Below are 11757 nucleotides of genomic sequence, written 5' to 3' on the forward strand. Positions count from 1 at the left end.
CCCCAAGAATTACTTGTACAGGTATTCAATACTTTATCTTCATTCCCCCTGATAATACATTCAAGGATGTTTTTCTTCATTTTTGTTAACATTTTAAAAATCTGTATGGCAGGACAAGAACCACTTTATGAGGGTGATGCTGTGATAAGTAGGAACTAAAACCCAGCTAGTTTTCCTTTTCTATCTAGTTCCCTGTTGGCTTATTTTAACAGGACAAGGTAGCATTTGTTGCAAGATGTAAGTAACCTAGCGTTAACTGCATGGTCTGAAGTGTTTGGCTACCTAGCAGATTCCTTAGTAAGACCAAACTTTTTGTAACTGAAGTGTTCTGAGCTATCCCTTGATGTTTAAAAGAAAAATATTGGTTCAAATACCTTTCACCTTCTAGGATCTACTTTTTAAATCTTCTATCCCCTGAAGTCGTCTACTACATGTCACAGGCCTCTAAAAACTAGTATGTTAAACTGAACGGACTTGATGAGAGTCACTATCTATAGAGCTTGTTTTCCAAAGAAAAACATTGTTTGAAGTAGCAAAATTACAAGCCTACATAGGTATGTTATAAAGCTGTTCAAAAAGTAACTCAGCAAGTTTTGTGAGTGAAAAAGTAGTGCTCAAGTCACATTCTGCTTTGAGGTTGTAACAAATACAAAGCAAGACAAAACAAAACCTGAACAAGAGTGATCTTAGTAGCTCTAATTCAGAGTAGCCTAAAACTGGAAACAATCCAATGCCCATCAATAAGAGAATGGATAAACAGATTTTGGAGATGCATATGATGAAATACAATAAAAAGAGGGAAAATCAGGGATATCTGAACACTGACTTCATATTGATGATATCAAAAAAATGATTTTAATATTTTAGATATGAAAATGGTATAGTTGTATTTGCAAAACACATGCTGGTACAAACTTCCAGTTATAAAATATGTAAGTCCTGGAGGTGTAATGTACACCATGCTGACTATAGTTAATAATCCTATAATGCATATTTGAAAGTTGCTAAGAGAATAAATACCAATTTGCTCTCATCACAAGAAAAAGAAATTTTTTAAATATGTATGGAGACAGATGTCAACTAGACATTGTGGTAGTCATTTTGCAATACATACTAATATTGAATCATTATAGTATAATACAATGTTATATGTCAATTTTACCTCAGTGGAGAAAAAAAAAGCATATCCTTATTTTTAAAAGACCCTGAATTCAGACGAAATGATAAAATATCTCAGATTTACAGGAAAATAATCTAATGAGTGAAACAGAGTGAATTAAACCAAGAGTTGATCATTTTTAGTGCAGTTAAGGATACACTAGAGTTTACTATGCTATTCTCTTTTTTCTAGTATATGTTTGAATTTTTCTATAATTTTTAAAAAAAGTAAAAAGAAAATGATCAGACCCAAAGAATGTTAAGATCCCTTTCAGTTAAACAAGTTTCTCTGGAGCATCTGTTGCACAGCCAGTACTATATTTATGCTGGTATATACTGCTTTGGTCACAGTAAAATACACAATTGATATTCAAGCGGTCAAAATGCAGTCTCGGGTCCTAATTCCTAGTGAATGGCACAATAACCTGATAAGATCTGAGTCCTCAATTTCTTCACAGATGGAAAGCAGTACTCTCTTACTGCCATAACTGTACTTTAAAACCCTAAAGCCAACATCTTTAGTTACACTTAAGGCCAATAGGTAACTTATGAAGCTTATAGTCAGCTCTTTATACACGAAATTGACCCACTCATGATGTTGGTAATATTGACATGGAACATGCCTGTCATTCAGAATTCAAGAGCACATTATATCATGGAATTCTTCTTTGTAATGATATAGTTATACTTTATAAACTTAGGTTATAATTACTATCTGTCTATCATGAAATCAAGAAATGAGAGTGTGGATTTAGCAGGGTTCTTCCATTTTATATTAACTCACAGGAACCGCATCACATTTTTCCCATCAAAGTCCACTTGTCCATTTTACAAGGCAGTTTTAGAGATAAATTCACATCTGATTGTTAAGAATTCAAAGGATATGGGGTTCCCCGAAAGCCTTTTGCAGATAAGACTAACAAACAGGCATCTTTGGTTCAGTAAACTATTCCAGTTCCATGGCTTTTATCTGCCCAAATCCAAAGGGTAGTTTGTTGATCAGCACCATCTTCATACATTTGTTTAAAAGGATACTATAGCCATCTTTCATTGTGTCACTAGGAAAGATTTGATATTTCAAGTCACACAGATCTCCCTCTCTTGAATTTTGGACCATGTTAGAAATGGAAAGAAGAAAAGTTTCTCTCCCTGCCAGATTTCATGATGGAACTGAGCTGAGTAACACAGAAGCCTCTTGACTATGGGCTCCTGGGTACAGCTACCAAGGAAGAAAGTGCAGCCATTCATGACTTAGACTACAGGGGGCGTTCATTCTGAAGGAATGGAGCGTGGCTGGTTGGTACATCCAAGATTCACTCCTCAGTGAGGTCTGCCCTGCTATTAATCATAGATCTTTTGGAGCTATTGACCCAGGAACTCAAAGAAGCTGCTAGAGTAAACACTTAAAGCCATCTTGCTCCCCTCAAGTTGATGCAGGTTACTGGAGGCATTCCTCCATCTTCCCCCCTCCCCAAGGAGAGAATAAAGTCTATTTAAAAATGAACCCCCAAATGTGGTGACATAATTGTTAACTCTAAAATGTACCTTGATTCAAAGCCAGGGCAGGGGCATAAATAACAATTCCAGTATAGAGAATCTAGGGGAAAAAGAAAACCAAATATACTGTATGAATTATAAAATAAAATATTAATTTTTTATAAACTCAATTATGAATTAAAACAGTAGTTTCAGTATACATGATAAAATCTGTAACTTGAAAATGTTATTTAAGTGAAGCTGATTCTTCTTTACCGTTTGTGATGTGGTCATAGATTACCGAAATCTTTTATGGCCAATTTTGTTAAAAATACGGACTTCTCAAAAATAAAAAAATAAAAAATAAAAAATAAAAAAATAAAGTAAAAATATGGACTTTTCACATGGTGCTCAGTGCAGATAGTCATTGATCCATCAACTGAAGCTTGAAATCAATTTTCCTCGATCTAAACAATTAAAAGGAAAGAAAAAAATACAAGCCTAAAATAAAAAACAAAGATGGTTCCTCATTCATATGCCTTCAAACTATTGTTAATCGCTGCATACTAAAATTGGGAAAAACAGTAATAATTTTGGAAACTGGTTTCAAAAAGTTTGCATGCTAATTAATTAAACAAAACTATAAATTTGAACTTAAAAAAACCCTGAAAGCCAACAAAAACTATATTCCATCTTTTTGATATTCTATATTATTTTTCATTCATATATCTAACAAATATTTATGAATCTGGGGCACAGTAGTATGATAAATGTGGTCTTTTTTTCTCAGGATATTATTTTCACTGCATTAGATTTTTCAAATACTGTATATCGTATCCTGTATATTCATATATATTCTATGTGATTTATTTTATAAAAACATATGGTTCTATGATTCTCTGTGATTCCATGTTTACTCTATAAAGACAAATGATGAAAAAAGCCATATTATGTAGTATTTGAATGTTTGATTATACTACGTGGATAGGTCAATGGAAGTAAGTCCTTCAAGTGGGAGATGGTAAAGCTTTCTTCTTTTTGTAGTAATGAACTTTCCACAGTCATTATCCGGACCAACTTGAAAATTTGAAAACGTGACCACAGGCCACCTTCTTGACACTTGTTCCACACTTTTCATCTCTGTAGGCATTTCTAAAAATGATCCAAAGAGGAACTAAACAGTTGGTAAATGCAAGATACTGACCTCAATTCTTTGTCGGAATCTCTACCAGACCCCAAAGGGCTCCTTCCTTTTACACTGTAAGTGTTAAGGACCAATCTAAGTTATGCAATTTACAGAGATAAAAAATGGAGTCAAGTTAAATAATTTACAAAGGCACTCTGTTATGCTATAGCAAATGCTTAGGGTTGCTTGTGATTGGAGAATTGAATTACCAATAGGGATGAGAATGAAAACTCCTTCCTAGATCTCCATTAACAAACCCATCCCTCCAAAAAGCATTTACCTGTCAAAAGGAAGATCGATATAAATGATGTGACAATAATCATGACAAGCCTCCAGCAACCTGGATGAAGACTGGGAAGTGTTCTCTGTCATTCACTGCTTGGCAAATCTTTGCTTTCCATTTGTGGCAATCAGTAAATCTATATTTGCATTTACTTATATTACCTGACTTGTACTTGGCTTTAAAAACTTCAGAGTGCATAGTTCTGTTGTTTTATACTCGATGACCACTTCAATTGGGGCATAAGTTTCTGCTTTTTAAAAGAGAGCACTGATTCACTTTTGTAAGCATGCTTTCAAGCAAACGAAATTATTTCCTCGTGTCTTCCTATGTCAGTTAATTTTTACAAACCTGTACTCAACAAGCTGCAAAACACTATGAAACATACTACTTGTTTTCCCTTTGTTACAATTCCTACCATCAGCTCCTACAGCTCCTTCAAATATCTTTGTCATTTCAGTAATGATGACATCTCAGTCACTTAGGTGGGCAGAAGCAGAGATGGGAGAGGAAAAAAGCATGTGCTCCTGAAGCAACATGACTGTTAGTTGATTAATGTAATACTTAGCATTCACTTGAAACATTCTGTTTTCCAAGAAGTGGGGCATTTGCTGAAACACGGTTTAATGATCTTAAGAGTTGATGCTGTATAACAGCAAGTGTTTTTGCTTTTTTGTCTCCTATTTTCAACATCTCTTTCTTATGTTTCATTCATTTGCCAAATAAGCTTGGCCCAGGTGCCTTAGTTCAAACATTTCAGATGACAAAAGGTAAAACAAACTAATGGAGAGTAACTTACCGTTAGAACAATGAAGAGGATTGTTCCACAGAGACGAACACATTTGTTAAATCGAAGCTCTAAATACTGTTTCCAAAAAAGTGAAAAATGGTTAATACGCAAAAACTTTATACTGTTGTGAAACATCAGCTCCTCAAGAAGTAAAGGGGTTAGAAATTTAAAGCAACCTCATAAGATTTGTATTCTGTATTCCTACTTTACTACTCTTTTTATTTATATACGGCAAAATTAACTCTTGTTTTAAAGTGCAGTCCGTTAGGTTCTAATACATACAGGACAATTCCATCACCACCAGAAAACTCTGTTATGTTGTTCCTTTGTAGTCAAACTCTCCCCCTACCCCTAAACCTTGGCAATCACTGATCTGTTCTCCATCCCTAGTTTTGACTTTTCAAGAATATATATAAGTGGATTATATTCTTCATTTATAGAATGAGCAAAGTGCCATTCTCCCCTTTGTCTTGGTATGTACTTTAGATATTTCCCTGATCCATTTGGGAATCAACCTTTCCCACTGCAGGCAATTGTGATGGAACTGTCTATCAAGGTGCCCTGCCTCTTCTGACCAAGGGATGGTCATATGACCCAAGTTCAGGCAATCAGCTTCTCTCTCCAATGTATACTTAAATCTTAGAGGCATAATATAAAGACAGAAAATGGCTGGAGCAAAAGAGGACTGATCCTGACAGTGGCCTGAAGAGGCCATCCTGGCTTCCATCCTTTTCATCCATCCTCCCAAATAAATTATTTTTTATTTAAATCAGTCTATGTCAGTTTCCATTCGGGGCCAATGAACAACTGCCAATTCTTCCTACTTTCCTTGACATCTTAAAATATAATCTGCTTATCTCCTATAGTATATGTCATAATATATTATAGAGTTAGAGTCACAGAATTTTAGAGCTGGAAGAAAGCTAGGTTCTCATTCTCTAACTTGAATATTACTCATGTAGAGAGAATTTTAAAGCTGAAAACAAGTCTTTTCATAGAGCAGGGGAAAAGAAAGAGGAAGGAAAAATTGACATTAAGTAATAATCAGAGGCAAGGACACCAGATATTTTTGCTCCATAATCACAGGTGACAGTTGTAGAGTACTTGCTATATACACTGTCCTTCCAACAATTCCCAGAGGCCAGTACTACCCATCAGAGCAGAGGGCACTGGGGTTCAGAGAGAACACCAAAGTTGCAACCTAACAATTCTCACAGCCACAATGCATGTCTAGGACCATTTGATGCCGAAATCTTGGCAGGGAACCACTACATTATTCCAAATAAATAGGCAAACTGACCATGTCTCTAAGACTCAGAGTGAGCGGGTGGCACTGACGCATGGTAGGACCTTCAAAAAACAACTAACAGGTAAAAAACACACAGCACAGCATAGTTTTGGGGAGGAGTTCCAGCCCTTGACCCAGTCCCAATCATGACTCCACAAGCTCGGGGAAGTCACTGGAAATCTTAGGCTCCTCCTCTTGAAAATGAGGATCACAGTACTAATTCTTTCCCCTCTTACTTTGCAGGGCTTTGGAGACTATCAAGTGATATAAATGGATGGGGAAATATTGTAACTTGTTATTCAAAAGTAAGACATTAAAAATTGGCATCCTGGGGCGCCTGGGTGGCTCAGTCGGTTGAGCGTCCGACTTCAGCTCAGGTCACGATCTCACGGTCCGTGAGTTTGAGCCCCACGTCGGGCTCTGGGCTGGTGGCTCAGAGCCTGGAGCCTGCTTCCGATTCTGTGTCTCCCTCTCTCTGACCCTCCCCCATTCATGCTCTGTCTCTCTCTGTCTCAAAAATAAATAAACATTAAAAAAATTAAAAAAAAAATTGGCATCCAAATCCACAGATAAATATAATGCATAATTATAAACATACATATGTATTCAAAATAAATACATATGAATAATATATATAAATACATATAATTCACAAAAATACATATATATTTAGGGATTATAGGTTATATACATATACCTAGACAACTCAGTTCCAACACACAGATTTTGTGGATCCAGAAAGATCCTGAAGAAGTGGTGAACGAAATTGTATTCCTGCATTACATTCTTATCTGTGGGTCTGGAAGTGGCTAACACCTATCAGGCCTATACTTTAAAAGCAGTGATAAATAGATAACAGATATGCTTCTGAATAGCCAATTCTAGCTAAAGAAATATAAGTAGGAAGAGATTTCATATTTGAGCAAGAATACCAGGGTATATCACCCAGCGCTGGACTTCTTATTCTGTGTAGGTGGTGCCCTCTGAGGCATATATAAACAAATAGAAAAGAGTTACAGGAGAGTGTTTGCTATGGCCAATCGTCAGGGACAAAGCATGTTATCTTAACTTCCCTGACCCCAGCTGCTGGGCACCCACCAGTCATGCAAGCTGCCAGCGTGCCCACAACTCTGTGTGTTCTGTTCTACTTCCCTTGTTCTCTCTGTACTCTTGTAAGCCCTGCTTAAGGGTTATAACAGACTCACCAGAGGCTTCAGAAGCAGCCAGTATGCACCACTGCACAGCCTCTAGGCATGTGTCTACTTTGCTTCACACTCTTATGTAGCCTAACTTACTCTGAGTCTCTCTGTCTGCAAAATGGGACTCTCTTAGCACTTCCCTTATAAGGATTGTTTTAGTATTGAGTCAGATAATGTATGTGTGTAAACCATGCAGCCCAGTGCCACACATGTATTAAACATTCAGTAAACATTAACTTCTTGCCATTTTTAGCTGGAACTCTGCTAACAGCCTCCACCGCTGGAAACGTATGGGTAATCTCTTTCTGGTTGAATTAATGCTGCTGTCCTGAGGAGGCATGGGTCAGTGCTTACGAGAGGAGCATTCATCTCTGGGGACTGAAGTCCTCTTGCCAGGTTCTTCAAACCCTTTCTGAGTTTTGGAGTTGGTTGACTATAGATCAGAGCTCACAGACTCAAACTGCCTAAGGACTCATAAAGTAATATACACAAGTGGATTGGCCAGGTGTTCATATGTTAAAATGTTGGACTATTCCTCACATCCACTAAGAAATATGTCCTCTCACATCTCTCTCAAAACCAAGTACTCCCTTCACCCTGTCCATGTTCCCTTTTGCATTTTTGAGAAAGACAAAAATGCAGATAAAGATTTCTCTATCATGAGAAAGTAACCATGCAGCTACGAGAATTAACAGGAAGTGAGAACAATGGCTGTAAAACTGGGAATTGATCATGGAATTCACCCCAGGGAATGTGAGCCCAGTGTCACCAGGCTTCTAAATTTTCAAAAGAAGCTAGAATCTGGAATTGTATTTGACTTCTCAACATCATAAATGCTAAATTAATTTTCTTTCAAAACACTTTAAGGGTCAAAAAAAAAAAAAAGACAGAAAATTAAGATTGGCCTGGGGCAGCCAGTTTGTTAATTTTGAGCAAAACAGAGAAATTCCATTCTGCTCCCTTCTGGGATGATGACCGAACTCTCCCAAACACAATGACCAGAGTGAGTGGAAGGCATTGCTGCCCCAGGGGTGCCTCGCCCTGGATGGCATCACCACAGCCCAGGCAGTTTGTCACTAACACTTGTTGTGCCATTGAGGCCCCGCAGCCAGCACCAGTTGAACCAGCCTCACTAGGAAACCACCGTCCAGTGGCTCTGGACTGGAGCAAAAAGTACCTGAACTTAAGGCTAAGAATGAGTGTCAGAGCCCTCTGGATAATGACCTGTGCGAGAGGAAACTTCTGCAGGTTTGCCCATGTGCCTCATGGGTTAGTGCCTGGATAAAGAGACCACTAAGGGTGCTGAACTGCACCCCCACCCCGCTCACATTCAACAGTTCTTTAAATTAAACCAAACATTCCCTCCCTCTCCAAAGCCCTTTCCTGCAGACAACTGGAGAAAACCTATAACCAATGGAGCTGTACAGCAGGAAAGATGGTTTTATTTATTGATTTAAATTGGAGGGGCGCCTGGGTGGCGCAGTCGGTTAAGCGTCCGACTTCAGCCAGGTCACGATCTCGCGGTCCGTGAGTTCGAGCCCCGCGTCAGGCTCTGGGCTGATGGCTCAGAGCCTGGAGCCTGTTTCCGATTCTGTGTCTCCCTCTCTCTCTGCCCCTCCCCCGTTCATGCTCTGTCTCTCTCTGTCCCAAAAATAAATAAACGTTTAAATAAATAAATAAATAAATAAATAAATAAATAAATAAATAAATTGGAGTTAGTTAACATACAGTGTAGTATTGGTTTCAGGAGTAGAACCCAGTGATTCATCACTTACATATAATACCCAGTGCTCATCCCAACAAGTGCCTTCCTTAATCATTTTTCCACTGAGAGAAAAGGCAGAACTGTTTAAGAACCTTTCAGCCAAATCTTCCTAGCTATCCCAAGATAACCACGTCTGCTACTGTCACCACAAATATTTATGGCCCACGTTTTTTCCAGCACTCACCCAGCCCCAGACACTATTCTGAATGTTACCCTTGCATCATCTCATTTAATCCTCCCAACAACTAGATGAGGTAGTTGGTATTATTATTTTCATTTTGAGATGAAAGAAATGGGCACAAAAGGTTAAATAAATCATTCAAGGTTACCCAGCTAGTAAGGGGTAGACTCTGATCTCAAATGTAGGTACTGGGACAGGAATTACAGCACCTTACCCACTTGGGCATGTGCCTCTGGAGGGTGTGTGTGTGTGTGTGTGTGTGGAGGGGCAAGGAGGGGAGACTGCGCAAATTCTTCCCAGACGATCCTGGGAAAGTGAGTGGTGCCTATTGACCTGGAACAAGGGGATTCCTTTCAAGGAGGAGAGGCTGAGATTTGAACAACTTACCCTCCCCCAGATAAAAAGTTTTTAAATCTTTCCCCTTGACTCGGAATCAAAGATGTTAAAGCAGAAAGCGCCTTAGTGAGCACTAATCCAAATCACTCCGTTTACTTTGGAAGCCTCTCTTTGTCAGTGAGCTCCTGAGAGCAAATTCCAAGATATTTGTGGCCTTCACAGGACACCTCTCCCCAAAAGGGGAGGGCAGGGGAGGTAATGGACCTGGACAGGGAGATATTTCGATGTGGTGGTGAGTCTGCCCCCAGGAAAATCCCTCCAAGAGCCTGAAAAGTCCTGTCCCCTCCGCTCCCCCCCCCCCCCCAACCCACCCTCACCCTTTACCTCGTAGGTGCTGGTAATTCCCAGTTTGTAGAACACCGGGAGGAAGACCTCCGCGCTGATGGCCACCACAAAGAAGTAAGTGATGGCAAAGATGCTGAATATGGCCCCAAAACGGTAGACCTCCGAGGGTGTGCCCAGGACGGTGACGGCCGACATGAAGCTGGCGGTGAGGGACAGCGCCACGGGCACGGCTGTCATGCTGCGGCCGCCCATCAAGAAGTCCTTGGAGGTCTGCTGGCCGCCCCCCGCGAAGGCGTAGTAGATGCCGATGGCGGCGGAGATGAGCAGCATCGCGGCGAACACCACGTAGTCCCACACCACGAAGGTGCCGATGCCCCGCGGCGCGTCCATGGTCGCTCGGTCTCCCGGGTCCTGCGTTCCAACCGTGGCCCCGCGGCGCACAGCCCGAGCCCGAGCTTTACCTCTGCGGCCGGGCGCTCACTTCTTATTCCCCGCGCCGCGGGCGCGGCAGGCGTGGCGCCCGCGGGGATTGGAGGCGTCCTCCAGGTATCGGTCCCCGCCGGCTCCGAGCGCCCCGCGAAGGGGGGGACGTGGCTAGGCGCGGAGGCCTCTGCACCCACCGCAGCCGGCCGAGCTCGTCTAGCCACGCCAAGCCCTCACCGGGGTGCCGGGCTCGGGGTGGCCGGGGTCGCCGAGCGCCGCGGACACCTGGGAGAACTGGCGCCTCCAGCCGCGTCCCGCGAATCCGCCGGGAGCGCTGGGCCTAAATGTTACCAGGTGGCACCCGAGGGGACGCACCATTTAAATAAACAGGCGACCGATGGCGGAGCGCGGGTCGAAGGTCAGTTGTAACACTTGTACTTTTCGCTTTCCGGTTCAACAGTCCGGGTCCTTACAAGAAGATACACCTGGGGTTTTTACATTGCCTTCTTTGATAACTTGATGGGCGTTTCAGGTGACAGTGTGCGGTGAGCTGAGGTTCCAGTCCTTAGGCAGGTAAGCAATTACAAAGGAGAGGAAGAAATCTGGGCTATTGGTGACTTTTTTTTCTCCTTTAAAGAAAATATTATTTAAATTTTAGTTAACATACAGTGCAATATTATTGGTTTCCGGTACCTTTTCATTCAATAAACATCTCTGATCCCTACAATCTCTCCTAAATATGATAGTTTCTATTGTATTAATGGTTTAAGGAAGACTTAAACCCTGTGACATATAACATGCTTGGTACTTTATACATTAACTAATGTAATTCTTACAATTACTCTTGAAGTAGGAATCATCTCCATTTCTTAAAGGAGGAAACTGGCTTAGAAAGATTAAAACACTTGCCAGGGGGGCGCCTGGGTGGCTCAGTCGGCTAAGCGTCCGACTTTAGCTCTGGTCACGATCTCACGGTCCTTGAGTTCTAGCCCCGCGTCGGGCTCTGGGCTGATGGCCCAGAGCCTGGAGCCTGGTTCCGATTCTGTGTCTCCCTCTCTCTGCTCCTCCCCCGTTCATGCTCTGTCTCTCTCTGTCTCAAAAACAAATAAACGTTAAAAAAAAACAAAAACAAAAAAACACTTGCCAGGAAATGGTGGGGACTAAGATTTTTATTCAAGGTCTCATATCAGAATTCGTTCTTTTAATTGCAATGCTATGCATTGTAGAACCCAAATGTAGATAGGTGTTAAATATAGGCATAAATATGTACACTTACGTGAAGACACCTGAAAGCATATGGAAAACAAGGTCATTTCCAGTATCAGTACTC

The 11757-nt window shown here is 40.8% G+C and overlaps 1 protein-coding gene across 1 annotated transcript in view; it reads right to left on the reverse strand.

Annotated features, from left to right (window-relative positions):
- The window catches only part of SLC5A8 (solute carrier family 5 member 8), a 59566-nt gene extending 48575 nt beyond the window's left edge, over positions 1-10991 (reverse strand). The window contains exons 1-3 of the mRNA XM_023257368.2: positions 10044-10991; positions 4900-4965; positions 2704-2755 (exon numbers count right to left, since the gene is read on the reverse strand). Coding sequence (XP_023113136.1) covers positions 2704-2755; positions 4900-4965; positions 10044-10394 — 469 coding nt within the window. The 5' untranslated portion in view covers positions 10395-10991. The remainder of the gene's footprint in view (positions 1-2703; positions 2756-4899; positions 4966-10043) is intronic.
- Between the last annotated feature and the right edge of the window lie 766 nt (positions 10992-11757).

This window comes from Felis catus, chromosome B4, assembly GCF_018350175.1.
Source record: "Felis catus isolate Fca126 chromosome B4, F.catus_Fca126_mat1.0, whole genome shotgun sequence".
In the NCBI taxonomy this organism is placed as follows: Eukaryota; Metazoa; Chordata; class Mammalia; order Carnivora; family Felidae; genus Felis; species Felis catus.